The sequence below is a fragment of the Zingiber officinale genome, chromosome 1B, assembly GCF_018446385.1.
Source record: "Zingiber officinale cultivar Zhangliang chromosome 1B, Zo_v1.1, whole genome shotgun sequence".
In the NCBI taxonomy this organism is placed as follows: domain Eukaryota; kingdom Viridiplantae; phylum Streptophyta; class Magnoliopsida; order Zingiberales; family Zingiberaceae; genus Zingiber; species Zingiber officinale.
Window position 1 is genome coordinate 133,125,352 of NC_055986.1, and position 20,685 is coordinate 133,146,036.

A 20,685-nucleotide genomic window follows, 5' to 3' on the forward strand; every position below is an offset into this window, starting at 1 on the left:
GGAAAGAATCACCGAGGAGATGATCGCCGCCGAAAAACAAGAACTGGATCGTCGGAGGTCAAGGCAGAGGAAGAGGCAGAAGGCAACGAGCAAGCGAGTAGGCGGCGAAGGAAGGAGACGGAGGATTTATACGGCTGAGGTCGGTCGGCCTCCGCCGTCGGATGCAGGTCACGGGGGACGAGGTCATCATCTGACCGTCCATTTCAAACGGGGGCGTCCCATCGTAAGTGACGTCGCCGCCACACAATGGTCGACACGTGGCGCCCTGTCACCGAGCGCAATTAATGCGCCCATACCGCGCATGCTTCGACTTAATGGAGAGGATTTGCGTGATTTTCGAGAAGATCTAGACAAGAAAATATCCACATTAAGCGACAAGACAACCAAAATGAAGAGCCGAACGGCTGAATTTGGCAGAAGGGCCGAACGGCCCCAGGGATATTATAAGCTACGGAAAGGCGGTGACCGCCCGCTCGGACACATATAGTCCAGTCAGTCGGACTCACTGCCTCCTTCGACTAGACTTGAAGGGAAGGCAAGTGATCCGGCGGTAAGAATGGGGGACCCACTTCCTGAAGGGTCTCAGCTTGAGGACCAATGAAGGGCTGACTAAGCGGTTAATGGCCGCGCCGAGCAGCTGAGTAGGTCCGAGCGGAGCTAGAGATAACCCATCCATGGGCTTGGGTTTCCGATGCCAAGGCAGGATGAGCGAAGGGCCGAGCGGGAGTCCGCTCGGCTGGGGCCAAAGGGCCGAGCGGGTTGTCCGTTCGGCCCAGATAAGGGCGAGGGTACAAAGGTGGCCGAGCGGCCTATGCGCTCGGCTCGGGATATGAGATATCAGCAGAAGCATGTCTGATGATTAGGCCGTACACAAGATCGCACGATGGAGGATCTTGCCGTCACATCATGGAAAGGTTGATACAGTAGCAGTATGGCCTCATGAACGTCTTCCTGACAGATCCATATCTGGGCATGGCCCTTCTGACAGACCCATACCTGGGCATGGTCAAAGGCAGGTGGTTGCTTTGATTGGCGCGCCCAGGCTTCTTCGAGAGGTCTATATAAGGCCTCCATTTCTTCACCGGAGGTATGAGAGAGTCTTCATCTTGAGGCCACCTTTTTGTTATTCCTCGCCTGACTTGAGCGTCGGAGGGCCGTCGCCGGGACACCCATCCCGGCTCGGTTTTGCTGCAGGTTCGCCGGAGCACTCAAGGATCTAGCAGGGAGCGCCATGTGCCCAGTGTCCGTTGACTCCTGATTCGGACAGGATCATTAGTCAAATGACATTAACGGATTTATCAGCATAAAACTCTAATTAAACTTAAGTTCTAAAATTAGGCAAATGAGATTAACGGGTTTATCAGCATAAAACTCTAATTAAACTTAAGTATTGATTTGAGTGGGAGCTTTCATTTGCATCCGACCTATTAGGAAGTGAGTCGTTGGAATAAAGGGGTTGATTTACCCATCAAATCATAATTCAACGCCGATCATAAGTGAAGAATATAAATTTGGCAATTTAAAATTTCAGTTTTTTTAAAATTTATTAATTAAGTTTGATTTTAATTTGTTTATTCAATTAAAATAAAATAGATCGAATAAACTAAATTTTTTTAACTAAGTCAAAATTATAGTACTTAATTTTCTTAACCAAAATTGAATATTTATTAAGTCGAACTAAAAATTTAAATCCTAATTAAATTTTTTTAATTAATTTAGTTAATAATTGATATTTTATCCTATCAAATTGTTTGATATTTATTAAGGGGGTATTTAGTTGGGGAGAATACAAGTAGGCAATGGGAATATCAATCAATGTTAGTGTTTGGTTTATAAGAATGAGAATAAAAATAAGGGAATGATTCTTGATTAGTGGGTAATAGTTCATTCCCGTATCCTACCCCTTCAATCATCTATTCCCTTATTTGCAGTAATCAACATTTCCCCTTAATATCAAAAATGCCCTTAACCTAATATTTCCAATCGCACCTCTCCGCTGTTTGCAGCTCCTCTCGAACGAAGGTGACGCCGCTCTCGAACGACGTCGAACGTCGCCACCTCGCCGAACACCGCCACCTCGCTGAACGGCGCCACCTCGCCGGGGATTCGAAGATCCCCTTCCTCCCAGAACCCGAACTCCTTCGCCTTCCCCAATAGTGTTGTACCAGTGACCTAGGTATTCCGACACGATCACGAACTACTGCATCTCCTCCCCACGCTCACCACCAGGTACCCCTTCATTCTGATCTCAGTAATCCATCCTTTAGGCAAACTTTTTGAATCAGATTTAGTTAGTCCTCGATGGTACTCTTCTCTTGATTGGTTGGAGAGCTAGTTTTGTTATTGTAGCTAGAAGTGGTACTCCTTGTCCCTCTGATTGTAGGAATTGAAATCTTTGATGCACTAAAATGCTGAAATAACTTTTTCTTTAAATAAAATCTTGATCCAGTGGATGGATTGTAATAGCTCTACCAGAGGAACTACAAAGAAGAGTGAGTCTTTCTTATGCAATTCCACAAAAGAGAGATAGTAGGAAAGAAGAAGTATTCACATCTTCAATTCAGTCTTAGAAAATTTAATTAAAAATAAATAAAATTATTTTAGTTTTTAAGTATGTTTCATTTTTCAATGTGTCAAAGTCAAAAGGGCAAACAATATATGCATTAGTTTCTGTTTTTAAGTATGTTTCATTTTTAAGTATGTTTTTTTTTGCTATTAAACTTTGTGTCCTTGTTATATATCCTCGTTAGTTATGCATTAGTTTATGTTTGTTTCTCTTATATTTCATTGATGTTTGTTTACTTGTATTCTTGTAGAAAAATATGACACGACCTCCTTTTAATAGCAGAAGTCAAAATTTAATGTGCACATTGTGGGTTACACATGTTATACTTATGGCTGTGTTGGTTCTCATATTCTATCAACATTCGTATCGAATATATCGACGTACTAAGATTTACCGAATAAAAAATAAGGAAGAAAAACGAATTAAGCGAATGCAATAGATATTTAGTCTTACAAAAGAGAGTGATGCATTTTGTATTAGTGAACTCCGTATGGATAGGAGAACCTTTGGGATATTATGTGATATGGTAAGAGACATTGGGGGGTTAAAAGACACAAGAAATGCATCCGTCAATGAAATTGTTGCATTTTTTATCTATGTTTTAGCACATCACAAGAAAAACATAACAATTAGTCTACTTTTTCATCGAAGTCAAGAGACTGTGAGTCGTCACTTCAATCTGTGTCTTCATGTAATTTTGAAGCTTCACCACATATTGCTCAAAACACCAGAACCTATACCCGAAAACTGTGAAGATGACAGATGGAAACCATTTAAGGTAATAACATATGATAAGTATTTAGTAAAATAATAGGGTCATTATGTTTTAGTAGTATTTCTTATTAATTCATTTGATTATTATAGGGTTGCTTAGGCGCGTTAGACAGTACTTTTATTCCAGTGACACCTCCTAAAGAAGAAAAACAACGTTATCGCACAAGGAAAGGAGATATAGCGACAAATGTGTTGGGAGTATGTTCCCCAAATATGCAATTTATATATGTATTACCTGGATGGGAAGGTTCTGCTCACGATGGTCGTGTTCTTCGTGATGTCGTTAGTAGGCCTACTGGGCTTAAAGTTCCTCAAGGTATACATAAAAAAGTTGTGAATTAACCAATTACCTAAATTTTTATTGTAGTCTTACATTTAGTATTGTTTTATTGCCGAAGGTTGTTACTACTTGGTGGATGCTGGTTATTGTAATTCTTCTGGATTTCTTGCGCCTTATCGTGGACATAGGTATCATCTTAATGAGTTTGATGGTCATCGACCCGAGACTCCAGAAGAATATTTTAATATGAAGCACTCTAGAGCAAGAAATGTAATCGAGAGGTGTTTTGGTTTGTTGAAGGGTCGTTGGAAAATTCTAGCATCCCCTTCTTTTTTCTCAATACAAATCCAAGTTCGTATTATTATTTCCTGTTGTCTACTCCATAATCTTATTCGCAAATTTATGAGTACAGATCCTCAGGAATCTATAGAGGATGATAAAGAAAATGAAGATGAGGAAAGTGATGATGATGATGAAGTGGAATACATACGAACAATTACCCCAACTGACCAGTGGAATGCGTTCAGGAATAATATGGCAATTGAAATGTTTAATAATTTGAGAAATGGAGTTTTTAATATGGGTTGACTATTGTATATGTTTGTGCTTTTGTTGTATTTTGATTAGAACATTTTCAATATGATGTAGGATTTTGGAACATTATTTGATATTTATGTGTTTGAGTTGTTATATAATGTCTATAATTATATTATTATGCTTTTGGAATTTGTATTTGTTGAACCACAGTATGATGAAAAGCAGTGCAGTGGATGCCCAGAACCAAGAGACAAATGATGTTGAATACGGAAGAGGCAAGAATAAGTGGTTTTGGACAGAGGAGGAAACTTGGGTCTTAATTAGATGTTTACAAGATATGGTCATAGATTCTCTTTGGAAAACAGATGGTGGCTTTAAGAATAATTACATGAACGAAATAAAAAGATTAATGGTGCAAAAGTTACCCCAGTTGATAATTGAAGTGAAGCACATTGACTCTAGGATCAAGTTCTTGAAGGGAAGGTACCATGCTATTAATGAAATGTGCAAGCAGAGCGGATGTTCTTGGAATGATGTTGAAAAAAAGATTACATGTGAATTCACATGGTATACCGAATGGATTAAGGTATGTTAATTCATGTGTTTTATTTTGCTATTTTATAATATTGTATGTTGTACCTTTTTTTTCAAACTCTGCTCTGGCTGCATTTGCTGCTCTTCCAATATTTCACTAGGCTACGAACTGTTCCTAACATTGTCACAGATGCATCCTAGGAAATATGTTCACTGATCAACCATGGCTCATGGATAAATTAGTGTATTTATTTAAAAATGGAAGCTTTGATATTTGTAGCAGGGATTACCTGCACAAACTTTCCAAAACCACGTCCAAGAGGAGATCCATGGTAGAGAGCCATAGTAGCTCCATTTAAGAAACATGAATAAAGTAATTTGCATTCTTCAGTATATGGTTATCAGTAATTTGCTTGTATTTAAATTATGTGCTTCACGGTTCTATCTCATATGCATTAGCAGACGGAGAAACTCCTTGACTCAAACAGATGATCAACCTTGTGAGTTTCTCCATTGTGTCAAATAGCTTCAGCAAACTATAGAAATACTAGCAGAGGTAACAAAAACCACATAGTTCAACAGATCCAACAGATAGTGCATTCACAAACTATAGAAATACTAGCAGAGCAATGAGAACAAATACAAAGGATTTGAGTAAAGGTAACAAAAACAATGGTGTATGACCAATATCTTCAGCACCCAAAACTTGATTAAAAATATTATGCTATCGAAGACAAAGGAAACATAGTTCTGCATAAGCCAAACAAAATATATCAGTTCTTGAACCCTTCGTGAATTTGTAATTAAAAGGCTATGTGGTTATTTTATGTAAAATCTAATTGCAATGTTGATTTTGTATTTTTTTTTATAGATTCATAAAGATGCTAAGGGCTTGTATAATGTCTCATTCCCTTACTTTATGGATTTGGATATTGTGTATGACAAGGATTGAGCAACAGAGGATATGGCTGAAGATCCACTTGCTGCTGAGCAAAATTTAGGGAATGTTGATATTACTTTGACTATGACAGATGAGAGTGATTCTAACACTGAGGAGTTATTACCATCTAATTCTTCTAGTTCACGTGCTGCCAAAAAAAAATGTCCTCATCAAGTTCATAAAGCTTCAAAGAAGACCAAGTTTGCACCTGTGAAGAATGCTGAAACTGAGTACAAGGAATTTAATGATGAAATTCGGGGTTTTATGAAGAGTCTTGATGTTTACCTTGGCACAATGTCAACTTGGATGCAAGGTACAACCTCAGGAATGCCACAAGTTCTTGAACTGTTGGAAAAACATGAGTTCAGTGGTCCAGATAAGTACAAGATTTCTAAAGCAATTTGTCAGGATCCTTTGAATGTTGACTTGTTATTTAGTTTAGATTCCACTGAAGTGAGAGCATATGTACTCACTTTAATATAACTAAAGTCTGTTAAAATCCTGATTTTGGCATTGTTATCCTCAACTATTGAGGTTAATGTTTTATGGGTAGATTTATATTTTGCTTAAGTCTCATAGTTGGTTTTGTATTGAGACATTTCATTTTGTATTAAACAAGTAGATGATGTTTAAAATGGTTATGAACAGTGTTATTACTGATTTTGTTTTGGGTGATATTTTGAATATGTTATGTGATGTGTTGAATTTTATTTCTCTATGAAAAAATAGGTCCAATCTTGTGCATCTGTAACACGTGCTTGTGCATCCAATGTTGGATCTTATAGGATGTGCTGAATTTCATTTGTGCTTCTTGCAGTGATGTTCTTCTCATTTTTATATTTCTTTGAGCTTGTGCAAATGGTCTTGACATTGCAATTGTAGCTTTGTGAAGCATCCATAGCAAGACAAATACAGCAGTTGCCGTTGAATTTGCGTCAGGTATGCACTTGTGTTGATCGCCATGTATAATGTTTGGGATCTCATCGGAGGAATACCTTTTATATATATATTTTTTAATATAGAAATATGATAATAAAAATATGGCGCACGACAAATCAAAGATTAAAAATGACGATCAACACAAATTAAAGATTAAGTGGTTCTTACAAGTTTTCATTTCAAATTAAAATGAACCAAATTAAAATATATAAATAATTAAAATAAAAAAATTAAAATATCTTTTGTAATAATTTTAACATATATGTTATTTAAAAAAATAGAGATAACATTTTTTTAATAATTTTTAATGCATTAACTACATAAGGTAAAACTAGAAATTTATTTGATTTCTATTATTAATGTTGATAGAAACAAACATTATCAATTATAATCCTATCCAATCTAGAATTTGAACCAAATACTGATAATGTAATTCTGATTCCCATTCCTATTGACCCTATAATCAAACTCATTATCATTCCGATTGATAAATTTGAACCAAACACCTTCTAAAAATTTTAATCAATTCAGTTAATTAAAAAATGATTTAGTTAAATTTAATTTATTTGGTTTAGTGGTAAAAACTTTATTGGTTTCCATTTAACTTATTTCGAAGTTAACCGGAAAATTGCGTACTATTTTTTGTGGGTGTTTTTATTTGCATTCGCATTATATCCGACCCATTAATAAGTGAATTCAGTCAAAATTTCGTAATTTTGATGCAGTCTGAGGCTAAATCGGTAAAAAGATAGGATCTAGGTTTCGCCCGCCGCATATGTCACGATATTAACTCGTGAAGGAACTTCCTAGGGTTGGTTGTGCGGTGCGGCGTTGAAGTTTTCAGCAACGATGGTCAAGTTTAGGGTAAAATTAATGGCATTTCGATCGAATTTATTTTTCAAGGCGATTATGCACATGCATTTTCGTTTCTCTGTTGGTAATCGTTCATATGAAATCTGTCAAGGCACTGTGTTTGTGTGTGTGTGTGTGTTTTTTTTTTGTAAAGGCACTGTGTTCGATTGTGTTTTGGTGCGGCACCGAGTTTTTCTTTCTCGTTTACAGTGCATTAATATGTTCATGGTTTGGGATGGTGGCAGTTTCATCAGTACCAGGTGGTCGGCCGAGCCCTTCCGACCGAGGCGGACCAACACCCGAAGATCTACCGTATGAAGCTCTGGGCTACCAATGACGTCCGAGCCAAATCCAAGTTCTGGTAGTTACTCGTAGATTTCCCCTCTTAATTGTGTCCACTTCGACATTGCTGGTAATTGATTTTCCATCGAATTTTGGGAATTTCAGGTATTTCTTAAGGAAGTTGAAGAAGGTGAAGAAGAGCAATGGTCAAGTTCTTGCTATCAACGAGGTTTATTTCCTTGCTTGTTTTGTCTTCTTTTGCTCAAAGCATATGTTAGGTGACTTAACTGTCGTTCATGTGCTCCATTTATCTTTCTTATGAATCTTGTTTGCTTTTCTTGCTCATAGTTTACTTTTGTTTGACTTTGCTGCGATGACTAAGGGTGTAGTTGAAAAGATTTGGTGTTCCAAGTATAATTAGTTAAACAAGTAATTGGCCTGCTAACAGATTTCGGATAAATATCTCACAGAGAGGGTATATGAATGTAGTAAAACAGCTGACCATGTAAATTTAATTTCTTAATAGAACCATACTTGATTCTATTAAAGTGATAAAGAGAGCATGACTTGAAGTTATTAAGAGATTTACATTAATAAATATGGTGAGAAACATCAATATTATTACTCTATTTTTAAAATAATTCAGAAAACATTAACTAAATGAATACCTTAAACTTTAAAATATAGGGGTTTCCTTCATTTTTTCTGTAGTTCTGTTTTGGTTTGTGGCTATCACCTTTCCATAGGATCAGGCTGTATGTCTTTAATATTTTTTTTTTCCATTTGTTGGTTTGTTTTTTTTTTTTTTGTAAAATTCTGATTTTCCTTTAAGCTGTTTTTTTTGCTTTTCTTATGCTTCTATATCCTTGATACTTCCTTTCTTGGCTAAGCATTCTGCTTTTCCTCTTTTAGTTGTTGAATTACCACACAGATTTTATATATATATATATATATATATATATATAAAGTTATTGAGTGGTTAAGCCCCCATATTTTGGCATAAATGCTTCTTTCTGCAACTTAAGTTTTTCCTTGTTCAAAATAAAACATTCTTGTGGGTATTGTTTCAATCCACAACACTGTAATTTGTAATTTGTCCTTCCATCACTTCGTTGCTCGCTAATGTGACAATAAACAACTTGATTGCTTGAATTGAACCTATTTTTTCTTTTGTGTGCTTGACTACTCACACAAACTGGTTTTTTTAAGTTATACTTTCAAGTTTCGTGGAATTGTCTTGTGCTTTCAAATTGTTTTTGATTTGATTACTCCTTTTGAGTATATGCTTCATAATCTGGTCAACAGGCCTCCTTTTTTGCCTGTTTGATTCGTTCCTTGAAGCTATAGTAGGATTTTGGTCCTTCAATCTCTCCTATTTCAAATTCATTGCTTTTGGAGATGATTTCGGCATCTCTGGAAGTGGAGAGACTGAATACACCATTTTTGGGTAACTAATCGATTGGCTGTACAGGTTGTTTGCAGTGGACTTATTTGTGTACGATATCAGATGGATGTATCAAATGTGGTATTTAGCAACTAACGAATCTGTACTCCACTATTTCCCTGCCGTCTTGATCTGATTTTTTAATGCAGAATAGTACAGTGATTTGCCTGCATCCCCTAGGACACTTCTGATTATGAGATTCAGAACAGGATTGACAGTAGATTGGATGACTCTCTTGCACCATGCTTACTAATATTTTCTCTAGTTAAAGGAAGTTAGTGAAATTGCCAATTTTTACTTAATCTGCGGCCTTATAGAGGATCATTCTTGAGTACTGTAGATGGTCCATGAGTTTCTTGTATCTTACCAAAGCTATTTTTGTTGGGCCAGTTTAGTTTTTGAATTTTCTGGGTAGGTTGATTGAATGAAAAAAAAATAATGTTTAGCATTTGTGTAAGATTCACAGAGGACATCCCAAATTGATTCATTTTTTTAACTAGTCATAATTTCTTCTGAAGTGCTAGCTGCTTATGACATTTTTTGTCGACGATATTGAAGATCTAATTAGAGCCTGCTGTTTGGCAGATTTTTGAGAGGAAACCAACAAAGATCAAGAACTATGGTATCTGGCTGCGTTACCAGAGCAGAACAGGTTACCATAACATGTACAAAGAGTACAGGGATATTACACTGAATGGTGCGGTTGAGCAGATGTATGATGAAATGGCGTCTCGCCACCGCGTCAGGTACCATGGCATCCAGATCATAAAGACGGCCACCATCCCTTCCAAGCTCTGCAAACGTGAAAGCACCAAGCAGTTCCATGACTCGAAGATCAAGTTCCCTCTAGTCTTCAAGAAACTCAGGCCCCCCACCAGAAAGTTGAAAACCACCTTCAAGGCCTCTCGCCCTAATCTGTTTACTTAGACAAGGATAAGTGGAAGAGTTATTCGTGAAGTTTTTATTATCAGCGAACCATTTTAGCCTCGCCATGTGTCATGGATCATCCTTTTTGTGGTTGTCTGACTCGGATTGTTACTTTCAGATAAGTCAAATCTTATTTCAGTGATATTTTTGACATTAATGATTTTCATTGAGCCAATCAGTGGAAGTTGTATGGACTCTACAATTTATCCTGTTTAAATGTGCTTGGTTGCATTTCATTTTCTTTGAGCATATGATTCTGTAGACATGAAAATCATCTTCATCGATGTAGATGCACATTTTGATTGATCTAAGAGAGATCAATTATCAAAGCTATCAACTACTTTTTAAGTGGTTTATAGTTGATCATTAAATGACTAAGGTTAGGAGGTACCTGTTCTCACTATGGTGATAATTATTGGAACTTAATTCAAATGAATTGTTTATTTCTTGGTGCAATTTAATCATCTTAAGAAGAGAAACTTTTGATTTGAAGAACCTATTGATACATAAGTTATCAAAATGTAATTTTACTTACACAGACGAGGTTTTCTTAACACAGCAAGCTGCGATAGGATGTAAATAAACTGAACCAAGTGCTCTTGCATTGTGCTTAATTTAAAGATCACAATCAAACATCCTCTTTCTACCGTATAGAGAAAATTCCCCCCTTTGTTTCTTTTAATTCCCCAAAATTTTCCTTTCTAGAAAACAAAACGACAAACAAAAGATTGTGAAGCCATTTACATAAAATGTTGTTACTTTTTCTCTGGCTGACTGCTGACTAAATTATTTCGGTCATTTGCTTGATCCCAGACGACGCTCCACCAATTTCTGAACCTTATGGCTGTTTTCTCAACACTACATGCTCTCAAGTGCAACCTCAGGTAACTAGTTCAGACGAAGCTCCACCAATTTCTGAACCTTATGGCTGTTTTCTCAACACTAGATGCTCTCAAGTGCAACCTCAGGTAACTAGTTAGGAGCTCAAGTCATCTTAATCTTGCACGAGCAAGAAATACTATCAAGAATCACCTAGTTTCACCCATGTCTTTTCGGCTGAGTCTTGTCTATACAAGATTGTGACAGTGTTTATTTAGTGCTAACCTATCATCTTCATCATAATTTTTGACATACAATTGCTCATTGTGACATGTTTTGATTAACAAAAAAACATCCTTGGTGCCTGTATAGTTTGTTATTGCTAGAAACCAATAAATTCAGCATCTTATCCTTATCGCTTTTGATTTACAGAGTGCAGTATCTGAGGAATCCCTATTCAACACAAGAAATGCAAAGTGCTGGGAGCCATAATAGGTAAGCTAGTTATCTTGATGTGGCCCTTGGTAAACAAGAACAGCATCATGGCAGTCTTTGCAAAGGAAGCATGATGCAAAAGAAACATGTTAAAACTTCATAAAGACATGATACATCTAATAATTGAGGCTACCAAGTACCAATGTGATTAATTGAGAAATGTGAATAAAAGATTAGCCAATGATAGCCGCAGTTCCTACCACTGTATCAGTCAGAAACATTTAGACTAAACAAATGAAGAAAGGAGCCTGAGAAGATCCAAAATTATCTATCTGGTCACAACAAGATGTCGTCTTTCGTAGGTAACCTTTCAAAGAAGGTCGTCAACGGTGACGGAAGCCGATCCCGAAGGCTTGGCGGCCGCAGAGCGTACAAACCCCACGCCGCCACCAGCACCTTCGTCGGCACCGAGTATATCACCGCCGCCGCCAGCAAACAGAACATCAGGAACAGAAACGACGCCCGCGGGTCCCTCCAGCTCAGCAACGACTCCGCACGCTCCGCCACCGTCGCCATGTCCCCCAGCCTCATCTGTACCCGCCCCGCCACGCTTCGCAGCCTGTCGTACCGCATGCGAACCACCTCCGGGCTGCGGCTCGTCGGGAACGTGTCGAGCTCCTCGTCCAGGTCGTCCGCGCACACCGCGTCGACGTGCGACAGTCGCAAGTCTATTTGCGGTGGGTGGCGCGGCCGCGATCGGTATCGACAAAGCCCGACGACTGCAGTCGTGAAGAAAGCTGTAGGCAGAATCAGCTCCGGGGAGAAGACGAAGAATAAAAACACCATCGTAAAGACAGCGGAGTGGAAAGGGCGTTGCCAGCTGCGGACGAACTCAAACCACCGGCGGATAGCTGCCAGACCGGAGAAGACCAAGACAAGCCTGAGGAAGTTGGCCTTGCTCCGACGCATGCTCCAGAGATGGGATCCGTGGTCCAGCATGTACTCGACCACCTCTCGTCCCAACGGCGGCTCCGCCCTGCCAAGCCGCGCTGTCACCGTTTGGATGGCCTGGAAGCGGAGACGCTCTATCTGGTTGGTGGGAACCGGCTCCGCGTAGTGCATTTTCGGGAGCATCGGACGGGCATATGCGTGGAGCATGCTTGCCGCATCGGCGCATGAGAAGCGGACGGCCAGCTGGAGCTCCCCTACCTTGCGCACTCCCGACGGGTGCACCGCCAGCAAGGGGTAAGCGTGAATGTACACCCTGTCCGTCTGCAGGGTCGAGAGGCGGATGCGAACTTTCCCAATGCGCGTGTCCATGCCGGGCGGGCCATGGGCGACGCGGTTGTTGTCGAAGACGCCGATGGTGATGACGGTGCAGGGGTCGAACACCTCCCAAGTGTACTGCTCGTTCCAACGAGGGCTCGTCGAATCAACAACAGTGCATGTCCGAATCCATTTCGGACCGTATTTGGCAACGCAGTAGGTGCCACCGGGCTTCGACGGCGCCAGGCCGGAGGCAGAGAGGATCCCCAGCTCCAGAATACCCACCGGCCGCTCCCAAAGCTGCCTCGAAGTAGGCTGGAGATCGCTGTTGTGCGCCGCTGCTTCATCGAGAACATGATAGCCTCCGTCCAGGCTGAGGCGTAGATGGACGCGGCCGCCGGAGTGACCGGAGCCCTGCCCCCGGTCGAGCGCGAACCAACGCGACGCCGCCGGCTTGTCGTCCAGCCTCCGTTCGATGGCCGACACAGGCACGGTGAGCCGGCCAAGCAACTCCTCGTGGCCAGGGCTAAGGCGGTCTTCCACGGACACTGTCAAGATGTCGTCGAACGGTTCGGCCACCACGAACAGGAGGTCTTCGTTCCAGCTAGGGTTGGGCAGCGCTGACGGTAATTGGGTATGGAGCACATAGACTCCCACCTGAGCTTTTGCGAAGAGCTTAGGTAGGCGGGCGGGGACCGAGCTGGAGACGACGAGGTCCTGAGCCTCGATGATCGACACACGCAGGTACCATAACTTGGGGGCCATGTACACCTTGGCCTTAATGGAAGACAAGCCGTCGCCAACGACGCCTGCGGCACGCGAATGCCAGGCTTCGGCGAAGGCCTCGTCAGCTTGTGTCCCGAACCAAACCGAGAGCATTACCTCCCCCTTCGCCCGCCCTCCGACCTTCCCTTCCATCCGACACCACTGCGGTGCCAGCGTGCTGTCGGGGAGAACTCGCCGCGGCACCTCACCGAGATCGAAGGCGAGCCTGCCGATGAAGTCATCCTTTGTGGTCGGACCGCCACCCTCTCTTACGAACACTTCCACCGCCGATGATTGGATGTTGTCCCTAGAGAAGGCAAACACCTGATCCCAGTTTGCGTCTGTCCTGGCAAAGGGCCGCGTCACCCCACGGTAGTTGCCAAGCTTCACCTCCGCATGAACCATTCCGCCTGCGAGTGGGAGATCGCGCGCCCGAACCACGCGCACATACAAGTACTCCATCTTCTCCACCAGGTCGTAAGTAGAGCTCGACTTGTCACGTTCGCCGCCGCCTCCGAGCAGTGGTTGAGTCTCCTTGAGAGCGAAGTCATGGGGGCCACCGCCGCCTCCTGCGCCGGCCAACGTAAAAGTCATAGGGTAGGGGCGGTTAGGTGCGGCAAGGGCGATTTGCTCGGCGTCGGGTGGTACGGAATCTTCCTTCCGAGCCGGCTGTGGCGCCCGCTTCCTCGGGAGTGGAGGAACGATGACAGCTGGGGAAGATTGATTGTTGTTAGAAGGATTAACACCGTTCTTCTTTTTCTTCCCGCCGCCGTCTTTCTTGGCGAGAGCCAAGTGTCCGTCGGCCACAATCCGATATATCTTCAGGGTGATTTCGCCGCGAATATGGGAGAAAAGGCTTCTCTTTTCAAGAGGGAAGATCTGCGGCACAGCCTGCTCACCTGGGGCGGGCACGCCGGCGGCGGGAACCCTGACCTTCCCAAGAAAATTTCTGCCCCCGGCGCCGTTCCCCTCAGCGCCGCGCTCATTGTAGACTCCGACATCAATGGAGCGGTAGGGTAAGTCGTCAGGGTCAGACACATCGAACAGGAGTTGCTCGTTCCACGCGGGATTGAGGTCCTTATGCTTAGGCTGCGTCCGCTGCCGCTGGTATTCGAACTCTACCTCTACGTACGGCGAGGACGAACCCTGCCCATCCTTGGGCATCAAGTTGTGCGCCGCGAGCACCTCCACCACCAACTTCTCCTTCCCCATTCCCCCTCTTCTTCGTGCTCACGGGCGTAGCAGCGCTGGATGCAGACGATGTGGTGTCGTCTTCACCCGGCGGGATATTAGGTTAAAACGAAAAGGGTAAGGGTATAAAAAGAACCCAAAAATCCAATTGTGGAAGGTTTTCAAAAGTAAAATAGACGTATGGGTGTGGATAGGGTCGACAACAGGCGTACGTCGGCAACCGTGCCGGTGGTTGGTCGCTACGACGGTCCGTCCGTCCGCTCTCTCGGGCGGCGTGCGGAAGTAACAGCACGGGGGCGAGCGAGGGTCGGTTTTGCGACAGATCAGGGTACACGTGTCAACATCAGATTGCCGCCATCGCTGCCGCGGCGTCCAAAAGAGACTGAGCCGGAGCCCTCTGCGCCTGCGCGTGCCCTAGCGAACAGGTTCGACAAGTTCGATGACCTGATAAAATACGGCACGAGGTCTGCTGTGCCCGCGGAGGCAACATCGCTTCCCTGATCCGCGAAGAGATTGGTCGAGCCGACGCAGCTCTCGTTACGCATTCGGTCTCGCGTCGAGTGCCTGCGGGAACAGCTTGGGAAGGTGGGGTTGCCGTACGTTCTGGGACCGCGATGTCGGGGCCGAGGACGCGAATTTGACCGTTCTTTAAGGAACACGGATCCGGGTTTCGGAGGGACAAAAGTCCGGATCCGTTTCTGGTCTCAATTAAATACGGTTGGATTACGGTACACATTATACCGTTGTGGGTTCATTAAATACGTAGGATACGATGCATGAAGTTGGGGTTTCCCGTTCCGAAGGGGAACGTAGTAATAAGTGCCGCATACAGAAAATTTAAAAAAAAAAAGGACGCGCGCGCGTAGAATTTTAACGGTATTGTGTGGCAAATATGGCTGGATGATGATGAATTGGCAGATACGGAAAATTAAAGAGATGGATGAAAAGAAGATTACGCTTTTATTTCCTTCCTTATTAGGATTTATGAGGGATTAATTAATTCGTATCTTTAAGATTAGTTAATTGTCTTTAAAAAAGGGGACAATAATTCATATTTTTTTCGACACTAATTGTTCTACCATCTTCGTCAGAGATAGAGGACAATTTGTTCAACTGAAATGAGTAAAAATCAATTTCAAACTTATCTATTGTGAAGACTTTAGTTGATAATCTTAAAGTGTTAAGTAGGGAACTGTCCGAAAGGCTGAATTGTGCTATCAGTATGGCTGAGCTGCCTTGTAAAGTCAAGTTATTAAGCTATAGTGCTGTTGAATTATAGAGTCGGCCGGGCTGCCGAGCCGGAAAAGCGAAATAGAGTACTTAGAAAGTAATCCTAAGTCCGAGTAAATTTTCTGAGTGCTCAACCCCCTCTAGCAATTTTTGAGTGCTCGGTCTCCTCCGATAGTTTCCTTAAAATATATATTCATCCATTTTCAACTATGTTTTGAGATTATGAAAGATGTTAATTTCCCATAATACAACGATAAAATCACAATCACCATCAAGTATTGGGTTGAACTGAGGAAGTGTAATGCCCTCAAATTTTTTTAAAATGTTCACGTAAATCATATGCATGAAGAATTTAAATATTCTAAATAATTCAAATAAATATTTATTTTAATGGCTAAAAATATGTTTATTTAAGTTTAAATTTTCTAAAAAATTATAGGTTTTCTATTTATTTACGAGTGGATGTTTATTTTATTTTAAGAACCGATTTTCGACAAATTAAATGGTTTTTTTGTTAGACTAGTCAAATAATTTCAAAAATTTTAATATTATTAACCATTTATGCAAGTTGTATTTGACTTCAATTGAGCTAAATTAACTAAGGTTAGTGGACTTAATTAACCTTAAGTTTAAATACCCAAAATCGTAGTCTTCTTAGGTATTATTTTCAAAAAACTAACCATCAAACCTAGGGTTCCTAAAGGGGCTACAACCGTGGAATATATCACAACAAATAATAGTGAGAAAAATGTGATTTTTAGAGAAGGAAAAGTGAAGCTAAGCCATCCCTAGATCGTGCACTCCGACTCCTCTCATCGATATTCAATATTCGAGTGTTTAAGGCATATTTTTTAAAACTTTTTTTTTTTGCACCATTCAATCCATATTATGTATGTTTTATATAATTATGCATCCAAAATGATTATGTTAAAGTTTTATAGGTGTTTGATGTATTTTTACAAAATTTTGACGTTTTTATCAAAGTTTGAGATTTGTTGTAGATTGCTAGGGACAAGGGTTGCCGTTAAGGAGTAAGGGAAAGATGTCTAGTGGTCCTAGAAGTATTTCATGTATGATGGAGGGGTTTGGATAGAGAGAGAAGTGGCCGAACCCAAGGCTAGGTTTTTGAGCCATGAGGTTGCAGGTTAAGGGAAGGAAGGGGAAGGGCCGTGCATGGCTAGGTGTAGTGATGGTTGTGGGTCATGTCAGGGTCCAGAGGAGTCCTAGGAGAGGTGTTAACCAGTTTGGAGTCGAGGGAACCATGGAGGACTAGGCTATGGGCATGTTCTCCATCTAAGGCGCACAATTTGAGGGAAAAAGGGCTAGGACCACACATGAGATGTGTGCAGGCTGGTTGCTGGTTTGTCATGGTCCAAGAGGGTCCTAGGATGATTGTAAGGGTCTAGTCGAGTCATGATTCAAGTTGGGAAGGAGATTTTTAAGGTTTGAGTCGATTAGGGTAAAAAATGGGTCTAGGATTTGCATGAGAAGTTAAGTCGTGTTGAAAGAGTCGAGAGGCTCGGCAACATATTTGAGGAATTTTTAGAAAGCAACTTTGTATATGGAATGGTTTAGGAAGGGCTTGAGTCGAAGTTTATGGTAAAAAGTTGAAAGGGTAAAGTTTAGGAGTTTATGAGTATGATAAAGGGTAAAATGGAAAAGGTATGTTTGAGGGGAAAAAATAGAAGTCTTGGCAGTGTCCTGAGTAACCATAATAAATGCTTGAATAATTATATGAAAAGTTTTATAAGTTTCAAGGTTTTTTGTTAAATGTATAAATTTTTCGGATACATGCTTATTTCATGAAATGAGAAAAAGGTGATTTGTTTTTAAAATAAAATGAAAGAAAAGAATAAAAATATTTTTAAGGAATGTGATTTTACTGTGACAAAGAGGATGTGTAAGAAATCCATCGAAAACGTAGATGGTGAATTTACAAATGATTGAAGAAATAGCACGAGGGAAAAGGCCTAGAGGTAACCCGTTTATGAAAAAAGGCTCCAGAAGAAGTCCAGTATCAAATTTCCATATTTAGGTCAAAGGGATGCGATGAAGAAGTGGTCTCTGAACTCCACCGCCTAGCACTATGATTTTTTTTATACATTGATCAATTGAATAGAGGATAAAGGAGTCACTTTTAATGAACAAATTTCACCTAAAATGTTTATGATTAATGATGAGGAATAAGTTATATGATGCTTAAAGTATTTTAAAGATTTATGTGAATGCAAATGTAAATAATTTTAAAGTTAAATATATTTTTCTTAAAAGTATTTTTAAATGTATGTGAATATATATTTATGTATTAATTGTCATAGTTTGAATGTGTTGAGTCATTAGTCTCACTAGAATTGAATGGTTATAGGTGAGGATGAGATTGAGGTAGGAGGCTTTGACTCTTGATTGGACTGGGCTCGGCAGTATACTCTTGATGACCTTGCATTTTCGCATAAAACTATGATTTATAATTTTATGAGAGGTTTCATGATAGAATTAAATAATTTTTAAGTTATATGTTGGATTTTTATTAACTTGTTGATTTTAAATAATTTTGGATAATATGAGTTAGATTGATGTTAAATGAATGGTAAATTCAAATTTTTATTACAGTTGAGATTTATTTTAAAAAGGATAGAAAATTAGCTTTTAAATCTTATACTATATTATATTATATATATTGTATTTCTCTGCCATATTTTTTCTTAAAAATAATTTAAGTAAAGTGGAAGTTAGGGTCATTTTAGGAAGTATCTGATTGTTATCACTGGTAGAGCTTGTTGGTGTAGTGGGACCTACAAGAGGGGGTAAATTGCCTAAAAAAATGGCCCCTTTTCGTTCTTTTGATTTGATTAGTAATACAATAAAAAAAAACAATAATAAAAGAAATAACAACTTAAAAAAAGTAGGTAAAATACAAGAATTTTACTTGGTTACAACCTAACTGGTTGTTAATCTAAGGCGTTGAAAAGCACTAGAAGATCTCCTTCGTTGAAGGCGGAGAAGCCTTTTACACACGTTGACAGCTCGAGAATGACTAGGAAAATTATTACAGAAGCTATTTAAAATTTTCTATCTTCAAGGGTCTTTTTATAGCTCCTAGAAAATCCTATCTGTGGGTGGAAGGCGCCTTTAAAAGGGTTCAAGACGTCTTTAAGTGGATAAAATTTTATCCACAACTCAACGACAACAAATGGTTACATTAGGCTGGTACTGTTCACTAAAAGAGCCTTCAAGCTTTTGAAGACACCTTCGTACTGTTCATAGAAGACGTCTTCCAAGCCTTTAAAGGTGCCTTTATACTGTTCATGGAAGATGCCTTCCAAGCCTTTGAAGGCACCTTTGTACTGTTCATCCGAAAATGGTTAACTTCCCTTGTTAATCATTTTTTGCTCCGTTCACTTGGATGATGCTCAGGCCGTTTGGAATTGAGCTTACCCGAACCCAACTCCGGCCTTCTCCTAGAGCAGCCTTCCTCCCGGCTTCTAGTCCCTCAGACCACTGCACACATCATTCTCATTCGCTGGTGTACTCTTTTGTAGCATCTCGTCCTTTGGATGCACCAAGCTCGTCGACTCCCTTTCCGTGCTATCGTTCTCGCTAGCTACATCTTTCTCTCAACTTGTTGTGTTCATAAGCTCTTGCACACTTAGACACAAAGATCAAACACAATAGGACCTAACTGAACTTGGTTGACTACATCAAAACTACTCAAGTATACTTACAATCTCTTCCTTTTTGATGTGCATCAACCCAAGTTCAAGTTAGAGTTAAAAATATAATAACATAACTAAAGTAGCTAACAAATTGCTTGCAAATAAGTAAAAATTCTATAAAAAATCCTAACTCCCCCTGAACTTGTACCTAATTTCTCCCTCTTTGATCACATACTATAAATGCATATCAATGTATATTTATGTATTACTTGTCATAGTTTGAATGTGCTAAGTAATTAGTTTCACTAGAATTGAATGGTTGCAGGTGAGGATGAGATTGAGGTAGGAGGCTTTGACACTTGATTGGACTGAGCTTGGCAACACTCTTGATGACCTTGCATTTTCGCATAAAACTATGATTTATAATTTTAGGAGAGGTTTCATGAGAGAATTAAATAATTTTTAAGTTAAATGTTCGATTTTTATTTACTGGTTGATTTTAAATAATTTTGGATAATCAGAGTTAGACTGATGTTAGATGGATGGTAAATTCAGATTTTTATTGCAGTTGAAATTTATTTTAAAAATGATAATAAATTAGCTTTTAAATGTTATATTATATTATATATATAGTATTTCTCAACCATATTTTTTTCTTAAAAGTAATTTAAGTAAAGTGGAAGTTAGAGTTGTTTCAAGAAGTATCCGATTGTTATGATAGAGCTACCAAGCGGGTGGACACACAGAGAGAGAATGGGGGAACGAAAATGGTTCACTCAGTGGTTATGAATTCTTACATTAATGCATTCGTTTAGCATCAACAATAAACAAAAGAATTATTCACGTGGTAAAATATTGGTAGTTCCACTTGAGTAAATTTTACTCCGATCGATCTAGTATTCGACACGTGCAGGTCATGCTCGTACAAAAGTTAACTTAATTAAGTAAAATCCAGACTTTGGTTTTACACCTCCTACGGGCTCATACATGAAAAACCTCTTCTCATACATTTCTTCACAACATCAATATTTATGAATCAATATAAATCAACTAAAGTACATTAAAACTTTCAATGTAAAACTAAAGTGTTATTCACAATGAAGACTCCTTATTCCTTCCCACCTAAATTCCATTCATATTTTCAACACTAATCAATTAGGAAATTAGTAAGACATTGGGTTAAAATGTTCATCTTTTTTTCTAAATCCATGGAGCATTAGATAGAGGGTGTAAATGTTGAATCTTCCTAGC

At 40.1% G+C, this 20,685-nt stretch overlaps 2 protein-coding genes across 2 annotated transcripts; one reads left to right on the top strand and one right to left on the bottom strand.

The window, feature by feature from the left end:
• Positions 1-7,294: 7,294 nt before the first annotated feature.
• On the top strand, positions 7,295-10,311 carry LOC121979905 (60S ribosomal protein L18a-like). Its single transcript, XM_042531885.1, has 4 exons — positions 7,295-7,434; positions 7,668-7,783; positions 7,870-7,933; positions 9,734-10,311. Exons 1-4 carry the CDS (start codon positions 7,420-7,422, stop codon positions 10,073-10,075), a joined length of 537 nt encoding a protein of 178 aa, XP_042387819.1. The 5' UTR covers positions 7,295-7,419; the 3' UTR covers positions 10,076-10,311.
• A 1,108-nt stretch (positions 10,312-11,419) lies between these two features.
• Positions 11,420-15,129, bottom strand: LOC121979896 (FT-interacting protein 3-like). The gene has a single exon (XM_042531876.1). The coding sequence runs from the start codon at positions 14,570-14,572 to the stop codon at positions 11,666-11,668; it is 2,907 nt and encodes a 968-aa protein (XP_042387810.1). The 5' UTR covers positions 14,573-15,129; the 3' UTR covers positions 11,420-11,665.
• Positions 15,130-20,685: the final 5,556 nt, after the last annotated feature.